This window comes from Syngnathus acus, chromosome 3 (assembly GCF_901709675.1).
Source record: "Syngnathus acus chromosome 3, fSynAcu1.2, whole genome shotgun sequence".
Lineage (NCBI taxonomy): Eukaryota > Metazoa > Chordata > Actinopteri > Syngnathiformes > Syngnathidae > Syngnathus > Syngnathus acus.
This window is the reverse complement of record NC_051089.1, coordinates 9,103,032-9,117,473: the sequence shown is the minus strand read 5'-3', so window position 1 is coordinate 9,117,473 and position 14,442 is coordinate 9,103,032. Positions and strand designations below refer to the sequence as shown.

The window sequence follows — 14,442 nt, the reverse complement described above, 5'->3', positions numbered from 1 at the left end:
TACCGATGCTGCTTGTGTTAAAAAAAAAAAAAAAGGCAATCACTTAAACATAGTTAGTTCCTTGACACCAAGGTGCCATCAGATTGTGAAATCACAATGTGGGTAATGATGGCAAGAAGCTCATGAGTTGCGCAATGTTGAAAGAAAAGGAAACAAGTGAAACAAGCACTGGATGCAGGCATGTGTGAACACAAGGGGGCGCTAAAGTAATTTCACAAAGGGCACCGCTCAAAACTCAATCGATTGAGATGATTCGATCCCCAAACATTGAGTCGGCCTATGGTGCGATCACTAATAAAAAAGGATGATTCAATGGGAGAAAAAAATACCAGAAACACATCCCAAGTCATTGCGCTACAATTTTACACCACTGCAGATTACAACCACAACACTGTGATAGCAATAACACTTCGCAATATAAAGATGCAAAGATAAACTCAATGAAATGTCTACTGGGTATATGTTCAACATAATAGAAAAAAGAAAATATAGGGCCATATTAAATTTCTAGTTTTAGAATAGAAAAACGGATTCTCAGATGTTTTGTGTTGACTCCGAGTGTGATGAGGGTGGGGAGGGGGGCGCAAATACCCTGTCTCAAATCTGTAACCAAATATCGCGCGATTTCGTAAATGCGCTCCGTTTTCTCATTTGTCGCCCAGCGCAGCAGATTGTATGTGTACGTGCTGTTCTGACAGTGCACATTGAAGCCCAGACAAAGGTGCGGAGAGCATGGGGCTTCTCGCTGTCACTGTCACCCGATTTCAGAATCGGGTACGGTCAGTTCGGCCGTGGGGTCGTGACTTCACGTCCATTTCTGCAACTTTTCGCGATGGTGAAGGTCTCGCTCTGGTATGTTCATTGTTTATTTACACTATTGGAGTGGGAACTTCCTTTGTTTACTTCCACTCAGCAAGACTCGCTCAACAATTTGACATTTGTTAGTTGCAAACTACGTTCTCCTTCCAAAGTTAGTTATGTGTGTGCACCAAAAAGGTTGAGCCAAGTTTTATATTGCAATGAAGGGGGCGTGGCTACCTAGAACTCCATCCATCCATCCATTTTCCGAACCGCTTAGTCCCCACGGGGGTCGCGGGCGTGCTGGAGCCTATCCCAGCCGTCATCGGGCAGTAGGCGGGGGACACCCTGAACCGGTCGCCAGCCAATCGCAGGGCACACAGAGACAAACAACCATTTGCACTCACACCCACACCTAGGGACAATTTGGAGTCTTTTATGGAATGATATTGTAATAATAATAATAATAATAATTGTTATTATTAATCCAATTTTATCTGCAATACAATGTATAGAAATTAAGAAAGTTAAACTTTTTATAAACATATAAGAAAACATAACTGTACAATTTATCCTTAGAGAACAATTTAACATGTCTTTCTTTATTGCAGAAGTCATCAGTGATCCAAAGGAAATGTGCTGGACTTCACCAAAACAAATTCCTGTTTGTCCGTTTACTCAACTCAGGCAAACCACCCAGAGGTGTTTTCACAATACATGGGATAACAAAGCATTTTGGGGTCAGGTGAGGCTTTTCCGCTGAATTTGTATTCTTGCAATTTGTTCAGGGTTTGAAAAGTTCTTCCCAAAGAGCGAAGGGGCCGCTGGCGCCAACACGTCATCTGATGGTGAGGAAGGTTTGAAGGAAAATAGGAACACTTTGTTGCTTCTGTTCTTCCTCTTTGTGTGACCAGTTTTCTGTTTCTTTGACCTCTAGATGCTAAAAGCAAAGACCAACAATCTTGTAGGAAGCAGCAAAGAGAAATAAAAAAAGTAGGTGATGAAGGACAAAGAGGTGAAAGAAAGGACGAAGAATCAGATTGGTGGGAACGTTTTCAGGTGCAGATGAAGATTCACAACTTCAAATATGTAAATCACTTTAAAATACAGCACTGGTCAAATGCCCACATGTCCAAAATATTTTCACGTCTTTATCGACCAGGAACGTTTTCCAATGGACAAAAAAGCCGTACGGAACTTCGCAATTGGTGCAGCTGGCATGGCCTCTGCATTTTTCTACTTTTACTTCCGCGAGACCGGCTTTCAGATCTCCTGGAAGGACTTTGTGCATCACTACTTGAGGAAAGGCTTAGTAAGAGATGCAGATTTTTCTTCTACTATTGTCGACACTTCCATTTGCAAGAAGTCACTCTAGACTGCACTTCTTGTACTTTCTCCACAGGTTGATCACCTGGAAGTTGTCAATAAACAATATGTCAAAGTCATTCCCGCCCGTGGTGTTAACACATCAGATGTGGTTGGTAGTAACAATGAATGTGTAATTTCTGAAATGTTTTACAAAGACTGACAAAAAAAAAAATACATGCTCAGTGCTCATAAGCTTTCCACTTTTATAATAGTTGACATTTGTTTTGTTTCAGAGTTATCTGTGGTTCAATATTGGCAGTGTGGACTCATTTGAGCATAACCTGGAAGTAGCTCAAGAGGAACTGGGTGTAGATTCCACTTGTAAAGTACCTGTCTTATATACCAGTGAGAGTGACGGGTAAGAATTCCAATCCCATGATCTCCAGATCTCCCATTGAGCCTGCTTACATCAAACTATTATTTGCCCATTCATAGGACGCTCTTGTATAGTGTTCTCCCAACCTTAGTCCTGGTCAGCTTCTTGCTGCTGGCAAGACCTCGCGGGGGTAGAGGAAGAGCAAACCTCTTCAACATGGGTCAATCCAAAGCCAAACTAATCAAAGACGATGTCGGCGTTCGCTACAAGGATGTCGCAGGCTGCGAGGAAGCCAAACTGGAGATTTTGGAGTTTGTCAACTTCCTGAAGAACCCTCGGCAGTACCAGGAACTCGGAGCCAAGATCCCTAAAGTACGCAGTCGGAATGTATAATTGGGCGTCATAAGATGTGATCAAATCTCGTCTCTTGTCACAGGGTGCAATATTGTCAGGTCCGCCCGGAACAGGGAAGACCTTGCTAGCTAAGGCCACCGCAGGAGAAGCTCATGTTCCTTTCATCACTGTCAGTGGCTCGGAGTTCCAGGAAATGTTTGTTGGAGTGGGCGCTGCCAGGGTTTGTCCCATTTTGATGTTTACATGCTTTAGTTTTAAGCAAACACTTGTTCGCAATTATGTAGAACATTGGTGTCTCCCCCACGGACCGTTGATAAGCAAAAATGGTTTACTCCACTACAGATAGCCCTTGTTTTGGTTCTGAATGCAGAGATGTGCTCAGTGCAGGGGCAGATCTGTTCAGGGTATAGAGCTGCCGGTCATCCCTAGATCTTAAAAACTGTTTGCCATATTGTTTTTCACAAGCTGGGTACAAACATCCTATTCTCTGCTATGTACGTCATGCATAATGCAATTAAATTGTTGTTGTGATGAATCCAGAAACCCTCAAACAAACACACCGTGGCTTTGTTTCATTCCATGTCAGATCCGGGACATGTTTGCCATGGCGCGAAAAAATGCCCCCTGCATCCTTTTTATTGATGAGATTGATGCGGTTGGAAGAAAGCGGGGCCGGGGAAACTTTGGGGACCACAGTGAACAAGAAAACACACTCAATCAGTTGCTTGTGGAAATGGATGGTAAGCAGATTGTTATCTTTGCCATCTCGTGAACTCTTGCGACATTTGTGTGTTTAATTTGGTTTTGTTCCATTTCAGGATTCAAGAGCAGCACCAATGTGATTGTTTTGGCCGGGACCAATCGAGCTGATATCCTGGATCCGGCTCTGATGAGGCCGGGACGCTTTGATCGACACATTCACATTGGTACGTTATAGTCTGCTGCCTATAATCAATTATATTATAAGCTTCACATTATAGCATTGTAAATTTGTTTTTTCAGCAGTTTAATATCAAATAGATTCAACGCTATTAGATTTGCCTGCTCCCTTCTTCAGGTCTGTTCACTAATGTAAGGCGACTGTCTTGCAGCCTACTGTTGTCTTTTATCTTTGCACTGAGCATGTTCTTGATCTTTTGAAGCCCATCTTAAAATCTAATTTATGGTGTGCATTTCACACTGAGGTGGGCAGGCCGCTACTCTGACAAAGACAAGCAGGTTGAATGGGAGAAAGGTGGGATTAGACCCATGGAAAGTAAATGTAGATGAAAATATTGCCAGTAAGTGTAGGCCTTGTGATCTTGCTATATATATCAAGTCTTGGCGAAGGGTTTTTCATAGATCTCCCGGGGTTTACATTTGTGCTTCTTGGAGATGAACTGCTGCTATTTTTCATTGTTGTAATTTCTCTCCAGGCCCACCAGATATTAAAGGCAGAGCTTCCATCTTTAAGGTGCACCTGAGACCTTTAAAGTTGGCCCCAAGTATACAAGTTGAGGCTTTAGCCAGAAAGTTAGCTGCACTAACTCCAGGTTTTACAGGTGAGATGTTATTAGTCTCGGGTGTAGACACCCACACACTGTAATTAGAAATAGGAATCGATGTTGTTTAATGGTATCAATGTGATGATTCTTTGTGTATCTTAGGAGCTGACATCGCCATTGTTTGTAACGAGGCTGCATTGATAGCAGCACGCCATTTAAACCAACATATAAGCACAATGCACTTTGAACAGGCGGTTGAAAGGGTCATTGGAGGTGAGTTGACTATATACAATGGTGCCTTGAGATGCAAGTTGAATTTGTGCCATGAACGTGCGTGACTCAAAACAATTGTCTCTCATATCGTCTTTGAAATCAATGAAAAACCCAGTAATCGAGTCCAACTTCTAACTCGAAAAACAAACGTTTTTTTTCTTCACAAGAAAATATGAATCTATAATGGCGACAAAGATGCTCTTCGATAGTTTGTTAATGACTATATTTCCCTGTAGTCACTGAAAAGTTAAGTAATGACAAATTTCCCAACACATTGATTTATTTAATTCCACATTTAATTAATAAATGAGACATCTATTTAATTATTTAATGGTGCATTTAATTATTTAATGGCACATTTTTTTAATTGCTTAATTCCATATTTAATAATGAATTAAACATGTAATTAATCCATGACAGTTTAATTAAACATGTCATGGTGTATTTATTTATTTTATTTTGGCACTTTCGGTCCTCCATAACCCGCAACTCACGTGTTCTTGGTTTTTAGGTGCTTTGTAAAATACCGTAGCATACCACAAGATGGCGCCTGAGCCCTGTCTAATAGGTAATTAAGCTGCACATTTTATAAAAGAAAAAAAAGCTGTACATTGCCTCCATAGGGTAAACATTGAACCACCCACCCAGAGTAGTCATTTTACCCAATAAATAAAATGGCTTAACATTCAACCGAACAAACAAACCCATCATCATTTCAGCTCAATAATCATCTGTGGTGAAATGTCTACTATATACTGAGCGCCATTCTAATCAAGGAAATGTGTTTGGCTGTCAGGTCTGGAGAAAAAGTCTCAGGTACTGCAGCTTCCAGAGCGAACCACTGTGGCCTATCATGAGGCTGGGCATGCTGTCACTGGCTGGTTTTTAGAACATGCTGACCCGCTATTGAAGGTGAACCACTTGGTGTCTCTCTTATTATAGTTCTGTTTTGTAACGCTTGAGAATATGTCATATGACGGTTTTCCTGTCTTGTCTGTCACTGTCAGATAATCACTTAATTGAGTCTTGTCTTCTCACAGGTATCTATTGTTCCTAGAGGTAAGGGGTTGGGCTATGCTCAGTATCTCCCCAAGGAGCAGCACCTCTTCACACAAGAGCAGCTCTTTGATAGAATGTGCATGATGCTTGGCGGTCGAGTGGCCGAACAAGTTTTCTTTCGTCGGATCACCACGGGGGCGCACGATGACCTTCGGAAGGTCACGCAGTCAGCCTACGCGCAGGTGATGCAGCTACGTACAATCAAAATGTAAAACCTCACATTAGTTTCCGGAGTTAAAGCACACAATGACATCTCTCCACACAAACTCAGGACTGCCTCCGTTAATCGGGCACGTTGTCCTAATTCTTCAGGTGGTACAGTTTGGAATGAGCAAGGCGGTGGGTCAGGTGTCTTTTGAGCTCCCACAGCAGGGTCACGTGCTGACCGAGAAGCCCTTCGGTGAGCTCACAGCCCAACTCATCGACAAGGAGGTCCGTCTGCTCATCGACTCCGCCTTCCAGCGAACGCTGCAGCTTGTCAAGGAGAAAAAAGAAATGGTGGACAAGGTGAGAATTCTAGAACAATCAAGGACGAGGTGCGTAGAGTAGACAAAAAGTAGTCCTCCAAATATCTATTTGTGTAGGAATAATTTGGTCAATAAATTAATCAATTACTGGTGATTAAATGAAGATGATTTTTTTCAAAGCAGGATTTCAGCATGAGCATGAACAGGACGTTTACTAGCCTGTCTTGCAGGTTTGGTCACTTGACCTTCCGCATATCACGGATTGAGTGAATAATTTGGCTCACAGGTGGCAAAACGTCTCCTGGAAAGAGAGATTCTGGAGAAGGCCGACATGGTGGAGCTGCTGGGGCCGCGTCCTTTTCAAGAGAAATCCACGTATGAGGAGTTTGTAGAGGAACTCGGGGACCTGGAGGAGGACACCTCCCTACCAGAGGGCCTGAAGAACTGGAATAGAAACACGTGACAAAAACACTCGCCGAAGGAACAAAACCAATCCGCTGTTGATATAATGCAGGGTCAAGGAAGATGACCATCTGATTTCAGGTGACCTTTCTTGGCAATTATGTCATATGCAATTGATTTATTGAAGTCACTGAAATCCAAGGTTGAATTTCAAGACTAATTGTAGCCTAATATCTTCTATTGTTGTTGTTGTTCACCAAGTGCACTAAATAAGCTATAATCATCAACTCTATTAGATCATGTTTGCATATAATTTTTAGTGTCATTTTATAAGCTATATAATAATATTCATCAATTCACAGATCAGATATTGTGCACTGTTGAAGCGCTGATGAGTTTTACTAGCATATTGCAAGCGCATTTTGAAGTGATAGAATTTGAAGTGTTATTGGAATAGGCAAACAAACATGTTACTGAGTAACAGAACATAAATTGACCACAACTCTCGGCTAAGTTGGTAAGGTACAATGTAGACCGGGTTGACAGTATTACCAATGAATCAATGTTTAAATGTTTAAAAAATATTTTCAGATTAAATGATTATGTTTCTCAATCTGAAGTTTTTTTCAGATGCTAGTGTACTGCTGAAAAGTTTCTTCATTTTTTATACCAGGTGATATCAATGGGTTTTATTTTTTTTTAATCAATCAAATTTAGCTCTTTTGCTGTCAAATTTATTATATTTTTAGAATTTTTTTTAATCAATCCAATTTAGCTCTTTCGCTGCCAAATTTAGAATATTTTATTTTCACATTATCTGGGCTTTTATGATAAGTTAGTCATAGTGGATTCTTGCCTCTCCTGCAAATTTAAATAGAAAAACCAAATGAATAATAGGTCAGAGTTCTAAAATCAATGACAAAAAAAAAAGCATACACCAAAGCCCAGTTTTCAAGATGTTTAATTTACCCTCCCGCAGTCACTCACATCATTCTGGATGATCATTGGTCCAGGGATAGACAAGTTATTGATTAAAAACTAATCAAGTAACTGGGCTGTCACTTCTGCTTGTTGCGTCAAACAAGTGTTGGCACTTCATTACGTGTTTGGCATTCATGCAAATTCACATTAACTCAACATTTGAATCTTTCTGACCACTTTGACTTGACTTTGGCGGACCAATGTAAATTAGAAGAGTCATCACTTTGAAAAATGAAGAAAATTATTACTTCATGAAAAAGAAAAAGATCCTAATGAAGTATGTTTTAGGCAATTGTCATCATTACAACACATCACACACTTCCTTGGCTCATGTCCTGGCATTAAGTCGCTTCTGTTACTACCCTGTCTTCAATCCTTCCGAGTGAAACGAGACGAGAGAGAAGAAGTGTATGGTTGTGCACTGAATTTTTTTAGAACACTACTAAATGTCCTGAGTTCAACATGAACTCATCTGTTCATCAGCACCACAACAAAACACTGTCAGTGGCCCAGTGGTACTCAGGCCGTCCACTCGGATCTTCATTTCCCGCCACGTCGCACACCGGGTCAAGGTTGTTTTGGCCTCTCCAGTTTCATTAAGGGCTCCACGGTGGTGTCCGAGTCGCTGTGGTGTTTCCTCTCTCGTGGGAACTCCACCTTGCTGCAGCGTGTCCATGAGGGAGAGCGCATGTAGCCGCCTTTTCCCAGAACTGCCTGCTGGGAACCTGACACACAAACAAATGACGGGTTGGTACTTATTTACTGTCTCTGTAATGAGTCAGAGCAATTCACTAAGTGTGTATGAGAGTGTTTCAGGGCTGATATTGGTTTTGTCATGTGAGAGAACCTTTCAGTAATGTGTGGGAGCATTTTAGAGGTGAATATAAGAGCATACTGTGAGTTCATCTTAATAGTGCATCTGAGAGCCTTTCAGGAGTTTGTGTGCGTGAGAGATTCATTAGTGTGTATGGTAGCGGTAATCCAGATCTATGCCATTCCTCTTTCTCGCCACCAGGTATCAGGTGTGATACCTTGGGAGAAACTAACAATTCAAACGAGAGTGCGTCACAGCCTCCCTGCCCATTGGAGTATTTCCGATGGCTCTCCTAGGTGGACAGCATTCTCACTGCTGGTTCATAAATTTCCCCTGAGCCACAGCAATATCCTCACCCATTCGACACATGCAGGGTAAGGAGGGTGTTGATGGATGAGTATTGACCTAGGATTAATGGCTTCTCCACAGGATGTTAATTAGAGGCACAGTGGCCTGCAGAAGCACAGTGACCTGCAAGGCACAGTCTGCTGTTCATACGTGTGTGTGTGTGTGTGTGTGTGTGACACTCGGGAACACAAAGACAAATGATACATCGAAAGTCGGAATGTCACAGGCTTTTGATAAGGCGGCAACGTTTGCACAGTGCTGATCTATTTTTACTGGTCGCTTGTTTTCAGGTTGCCATGAACTCAGACAAATTATGCCAGTTTGCATCAACAAAACAAGTATTGTGCTTTAATTATATCTTCATACCTTTATATCTGAAATTCTAACTGGTTTGTAGCAAAAGGATTTGAGGCACTAAATGTGGATATAAAAAGTCTACACACCCTTGTTTAAATGCCACTTTTTTTTGTGACATGAAATTGAGGCCAAGTTAAACCTTTTCAAAACCTTTATCAACAACTCTGAACTAACCTACAAAACTCAATTGATTTTGTTAAGAATTATGCAAACACACATACGCGCGCACAAACAGCCATACAAACCTTGCTGAGGTTTTGGAAGCTACATTCACCAATTCTACTCCAGTCCTCTCGGTGGCAGTACTGCCATACAATATCAATCTTCCATAGCTCAGCAATATTTTTTCAATGATAATGAAAAATTTGACTTCCTAATTTTACTTAAAAATGCTTGAGTGGTGGTAATGAAAGGCTCCTGGGTGAGTTCACTGTCCGCATGCAAGATGAGACAGCCAGGTCATGAATAAAACATAGAGGACATTTTTGCCTACTTTAGAAAAATGTGGCTGGTGTTTTCACACACCCGCTGCTGTGAAGCACAAGCAGAGTGGAATCTCATGCACCTTTTCCCATCAGGCATACATGCATGAAGCCAAAAGGAATGTTTCCCTCCTCTCTTCTTATTTCACTGATGGATAAAATACACCCATTGCATAGAATTAATAAATATTAAAGAGAAGATTGTACTTGACTGGTTTCAAGGAGTCCTTGAGCTGGGATGTGTCCTCATGTTTATTCAGTCTTTAAAATATTCTAAGCATCATGTGGTGAGGAATATCTGAGTATATGAAAATGACATATACTTTCTTCTGTGTGCCTCTCAATGTCAAGAATTCCCATTCATGTTATTTTGTCCTTCGTTGCTGCTAGCCCCTAACTTTGTAATGAAAAGTATTTCTCACTTAGAATGGTGAGACAACCAATAAATTGTCACACTGCAATGTTGGATCAGCCATGTTGGTTGTTCCTTTGTGTGCATCCCACCTGGCGGACATTCATTGTGGTTCTCTTCATCAGAGTCAACAAAGACTTCAGCCAGCTCCTGGTCCGACATGTCGGTCAGCTCGGTTAGATCTAGGAGATCAAAATGGACTTCCAAAGAGGACACGCTGCTCAGGGGTTCTAGAGAATGACAAAGAAAAGGTAAACAGCACATTTTTTAAAACTGGTGTCATTCCAATCTTAACTCTCGTAATGGACCTTGAAAGCCCCCCCACCCTTTTCTATATTCAAATGTGTGTTTTAGATTTAGATTACCCCCAAAGCTGAAAATACTCGTGTTATATGTTTTATCATAGCTACATATATACTGAACCCTACATTTTATGCTTCCAACTTGTGGAAGAACTCGAAAGCTTTGAATTGAAGACCATCAACCATTTTTGAGATGAACTAGAACAAAGACCACAAGCCATCAAAGCTCAACTTGTTTTTGTCTATGTGTCCTACAACAGATGTCCTTCCTAGTTGTGTGCTTACTAGCTCAACTAGACATCTGGAGGACATGCTGAAGTGGATGGAAGCGAGTTTGTGTTTCCATGTGAGTCAGTCTGCCTGTCAAGTCTGGATTAAAGCATCCACAGACTGCGTGGGCATAAAAAAAAAAAAAGCTTCCATCATTCCCGTTTCCATGTTGCCTCCAGCTGCAAGAAAACTGTGCAATACTAAAAGAAGGTGAACTATCCTTCTTGTTCGGCTTTTCGGTCTGCGGGAGTTCAGTTACGCCATTCTAGTCTCCTCACCGATACAATATTGCAATGCTGAGCTTTGATCAGTCCAGAGCTTTTCAGCCCAGACTTGAGAATGTAAAGTAGTGACGGCAACAACGAGGAAGATAACGTGTGGAGATGAAACAAAAATGAAAGGGAGAGGAATGCCGGAGAAACCAAAGGAGTCAATGATGAAAATGACAGAGGAATAATGGAACTGCAATCATTTTTTTCTCTGCCGCCTTCTTTTGTGCAGCGCTTGGTTGTCTTTTTTTTTCAGCCTTCCCATCTTTCTCTCCCACCCCTCTTCCCCTTAAATAATTTATGACATGGCTTTTTCTTCCAGACGGAAAAACAACCTCTTTGTGTGTCCGTGTGTGTATGTGCGAACTGACATACTATATTAAGCCCACAAATAGATGATGTAAAACTGGAGTAGCCTACAGTCAAATGGATGTGTGCCCACTGTACACGTTTCACACGTTTCCACTCCAGTATCGCCAGTGTGCCTTTAATCCCACATTATATTCAATTATCACTGCGCTATTAATTCTGGAAAACAATTATTTTCCAGTTTATGAGTCCATGACCGCGGCACAAGTAAAGTTTTGGTTCTTATTGAATTCCGCACGCACGGTGAGTTGTGCTGCCAGGTGGCAAGGCCAGTGGGTCACAGGCATTAGCCTCAGGATGAGCTGTCACAGTGAAAAATGCTTTCGTTGGTGAAGCAGATAAAAGCTGCCTTGTCACATGTTGCCCCAGTATTCAGTGCGGTGTTGCACTGATGCACAATGAGGCCCCTTCAGCATTTTGGCCTGTACTGCAGCCATCTTCAAGAATGCGGGACCGGAATACTTAAACAGGGCTGTAATCATGAAAAGGCTTTTAAGGACCTGGGGAGGATCGTTTGATGAATGCCTACTTTATGGCTTAGAAATAGGTTTTAAATCTGTATTATAGCAGGGATGCACCTTAGTGATGGTTCTTGTGAATATTCAAAATATGTCTCTGCTTACGTCTCTTCTCCGAGATGTGCAGCAGGCTGGCGGTGTGTCCTCTCCAGCCGCCCTCCTCTTCTTCCTCCTCTTCCTCCTCCTCCTCCTCGCCTACAGTGTGCTGCTGGAAGTGCTCCTGAGAGAGGTTGCCTGAGCTGGAGGGCTTTAGCAGCTTCTTTGTACCTTTACTGGGCTCTAATGGGGGACAAGCAGGGGGAGTAGGTCACGTTTCTATGTGGCTTGGGAATGCACTTTAACGGATTTGTCAGGTGATTTGTATGCTGTTATTCAATCAATTCCCTAATAGAGCAATAATAGGGTTCAATTTTTGCACTGTGCATCATAACTCATGACTCAGCACAATTCCATCAATTAAATCATCACTATGAAAAGTGAACAACTGAAGAGCTTTGTTTTGCTATTGAAAATGGAGATTTCACTATTCTTCTGTATCCAAACTCAAAGCTCTCATGGCTGCTTTTCGGGTCAGTACAGCTTTTTCAGCCCAGTGTTGGCGGAGTAGGATACTCGTAAAGTTTTTTTTTCTGTAGTGCCTGACTCTAGTGTCATGGTCGGTGTCAAATTACTGCAATAACCTACTTGTGTACACTTTGTGCACCAAGGCTAATCGAAATTGTCCAAGGTAAATATTTGTACCTTTTCAGGGCCAAAAGATAGTATGTTCCCAAGCTCTACCTGTCAAGTATTTAGGGCAGTGGCTCTCGAACTTTTTCGATAAAGCGGCACTTCAACAAATACTTAGCGCTCCAATTAACACCATAGTAGGTTATAGAGTATATTGAGATTAAATGCATGTCAGAAATTTGCAAGAAAGACATTACGTATATGCATAATTGTGTAGGAAGCTGACATCACACCACCTGCTGTATCTGCTTCTCAAGATAGAGAAAAGCAGCTTGAGAGGCTTTGCTGTCAGGACATTTTTTTTTTGTGTGATTCAGACTGACAGATGGTGAGGGATGAGAAAATGAGGAAGGCAACGAGAATGATATGCTGTATTCTTGCCAAAACCTGAGCAAAGTGTCTCTGCACAGTAAATCAATATATGTCTCACACAGTTAATATGCTCTAGTTAATTTATGTAATAAACAGATTCAAAACCATCACTTTCAGCTCGACACTCACTGGGCAATTCATTAGGTACGCTTGAGCATTATAATAAAAACTGCACTCTTTCGTACTGAAAGGTGAGTCACATACTTTACTGCAAATCGGACCGGCCCAATAATAACATGTTGCAACAATAGCGATATTGTCTTTATTGTCGCATTCATATGATGTAGCTCTTGTACTGGGTCTCAATGGATAAGAGGTGTCCCTAATGAATTGGTCTGTAAGTTAACAGTTGCTGTGTGCCCCACTGATGTCACGGTGGAGCTACTTGGGATTCGCTCTTGGATGGATCGATATTTTTAATATTGAATTTAATCTACATAAATGAGCATTTCATTATCAAGTGCCAACAAGAATGCAATATTAAGTAGAAGAATATCTTGGCTAGCTGATTTCAGTTTTATGCTGACAAAACAAATCAGACTTGTTTCATGCAAATATAGTCAAAAGTCAAAAAGCATTTTGAAACTTTTACGTAATAAAAACTTGGGAGTTGAAGCTAGCACACATTATTCCATTGTTTGCTTTTACTTACGTTCTCCAATACATTTTTATTTTAATTACTTGGTTCACTTTTGTGGTGTACGGGTTATAGGCCATATTATTTGCAGAACATGTTTTGATTTATCTTGCGGTCAAATTGTTTTGCATTACCAAACCTTAGTATTTCAACAGGGGTGTGTCGACTTTTTAGATCCTCTGTGCGATTCAGTACGATGACCTCCAAACTGTCTTAGCATGAAAGTTAAGGTGACTATATTTTCCACACAATCAACAATGCAATGCAGAACGAGGGGAGTATTGTGAGGCTTCCCCACAACGGGCTTCCCCGGATGGCCTTCACACAATGCATCCACTATTGTGCAGCAATTTGTCTCTCATCAGTACACTTTCTGCATGGCTGACCTACGGTGAGTAAGCGTGAAAGAGGCCCTCTAATTCTGCAATGAGCATGCAACTTCAGTGGAACCTCCATGGCACGATGAAGACAATGATCACATGTGTTGGCTCGCTGCTGCCCTACATGTGAACTAACTCTTGAAAAGGGGAGGCAAGCATGTGCCATTTACCGGTTGTATGTTCAAAATGGACACAAAAGCACTAAATTCAATGTAAAGAAGAAGCAGAATTGCGTTCTTACCTGGGCTGTGAGCCCCTCCCTGTGCCTCCATGCGGCTCAACCAAGTGAGTCCTGTTGTTCACCACGCCAGCATCCGACAGCAGAGGAGACAAGCAGGGAGGGAAGGGAGAGGCAAGTCAGTGTGTGTATGTGTGTGTGAGAGAGGGAGAGGGGGGCAAGGGAGAGGGAGCAGAGGGTGGGTGGTTTTCACCCAAGCAAAATCACAGCTCCCTGTAGACCCGTCTCTTTATTTTGGTATTATGTTTCCAGATTTCCCAAACAGGTGTAGCTGGACTCTCGGCCCCATCAGAGCCCCAGACAATGGGTCCACCGCAGAGAGAAGAAGTGGGGGTCCGGGAACTGCCCCATCGCTGCAAATTCCTAAATGCACGGATTTATACGCACGGCATTGTGAGGCTTTGCTTGACATGTATAGAATCCACTGAGATCCAGAGAAGAGA

The 14,442-nt window shown here is 41.9% G+C and overlaps 2 protein-coding genes across 2 annotated transcripts; one reads left to right on the top strand and one right to left on the bottom strand.

Moving 5' to 3' along the window:
- Positions 1 to 654: 654 nt before the first annotated feature.
- On the top strand, positions 655 to 7,152 carry LOC119120938 (AFG3-like protein 1). Its single transcript, XM_037248216.1, is given in 17 exon segments — positions 655 to 852; positions 1,410 to 1,500; positions 1,587 to 1,655; positions 1,736 to 1,857; positions 1,961 to 2,110; positions 2,201 to 2,275; positions 2,400 to 2,524; positions 2,602 to 2,854; positions 2,919 to 3,056; positions 3,423 to 3,576; positions 3,655 to 3,762; positions 4,252 to 4,377; positions 4,483 to 4,593; positions 5,390 to 5,505; positions 5,634 to 5,834; positions 5,965 to 6,159; positions 6,406 to 7,152. Coding segments are annotated over 17 exon segments (2,397 nt in total). The 5' UTR covers positions 655 to 732; the 3' UTR covers positions 6,649 to 7,152.
- Positions 7,153 to 7,464: 312 nt separating this feature from the next.
- dbndd1 (dysbindin domain containing 1) lies at positions 7,465 to 14,406 on the bottom strand. The gene is made up of 4 exons (XM_037248185.1): positions 14,003 to 14,406; positions 11,749 to 11,922; positions 10,008 to 10,145; positions 7,465 to 8,227 (listed from the first exon to the last, which is right to left on the bottom strand). Exons 1-4 carry the CDS (start codon positions 14,031 to 14,033, stop codon positions 8,070 to 8,072), a joined length of 501 nt encoding a protein of 166 aa, XP_037104080.1. The 5' UTR covers positions 14,034 to 14,406; the 3' UTR covers positions 7,465 to 8,069.
- Between the last annotated feature and the right edge of the window lie 36 nt (positions 14,407 to 14,442).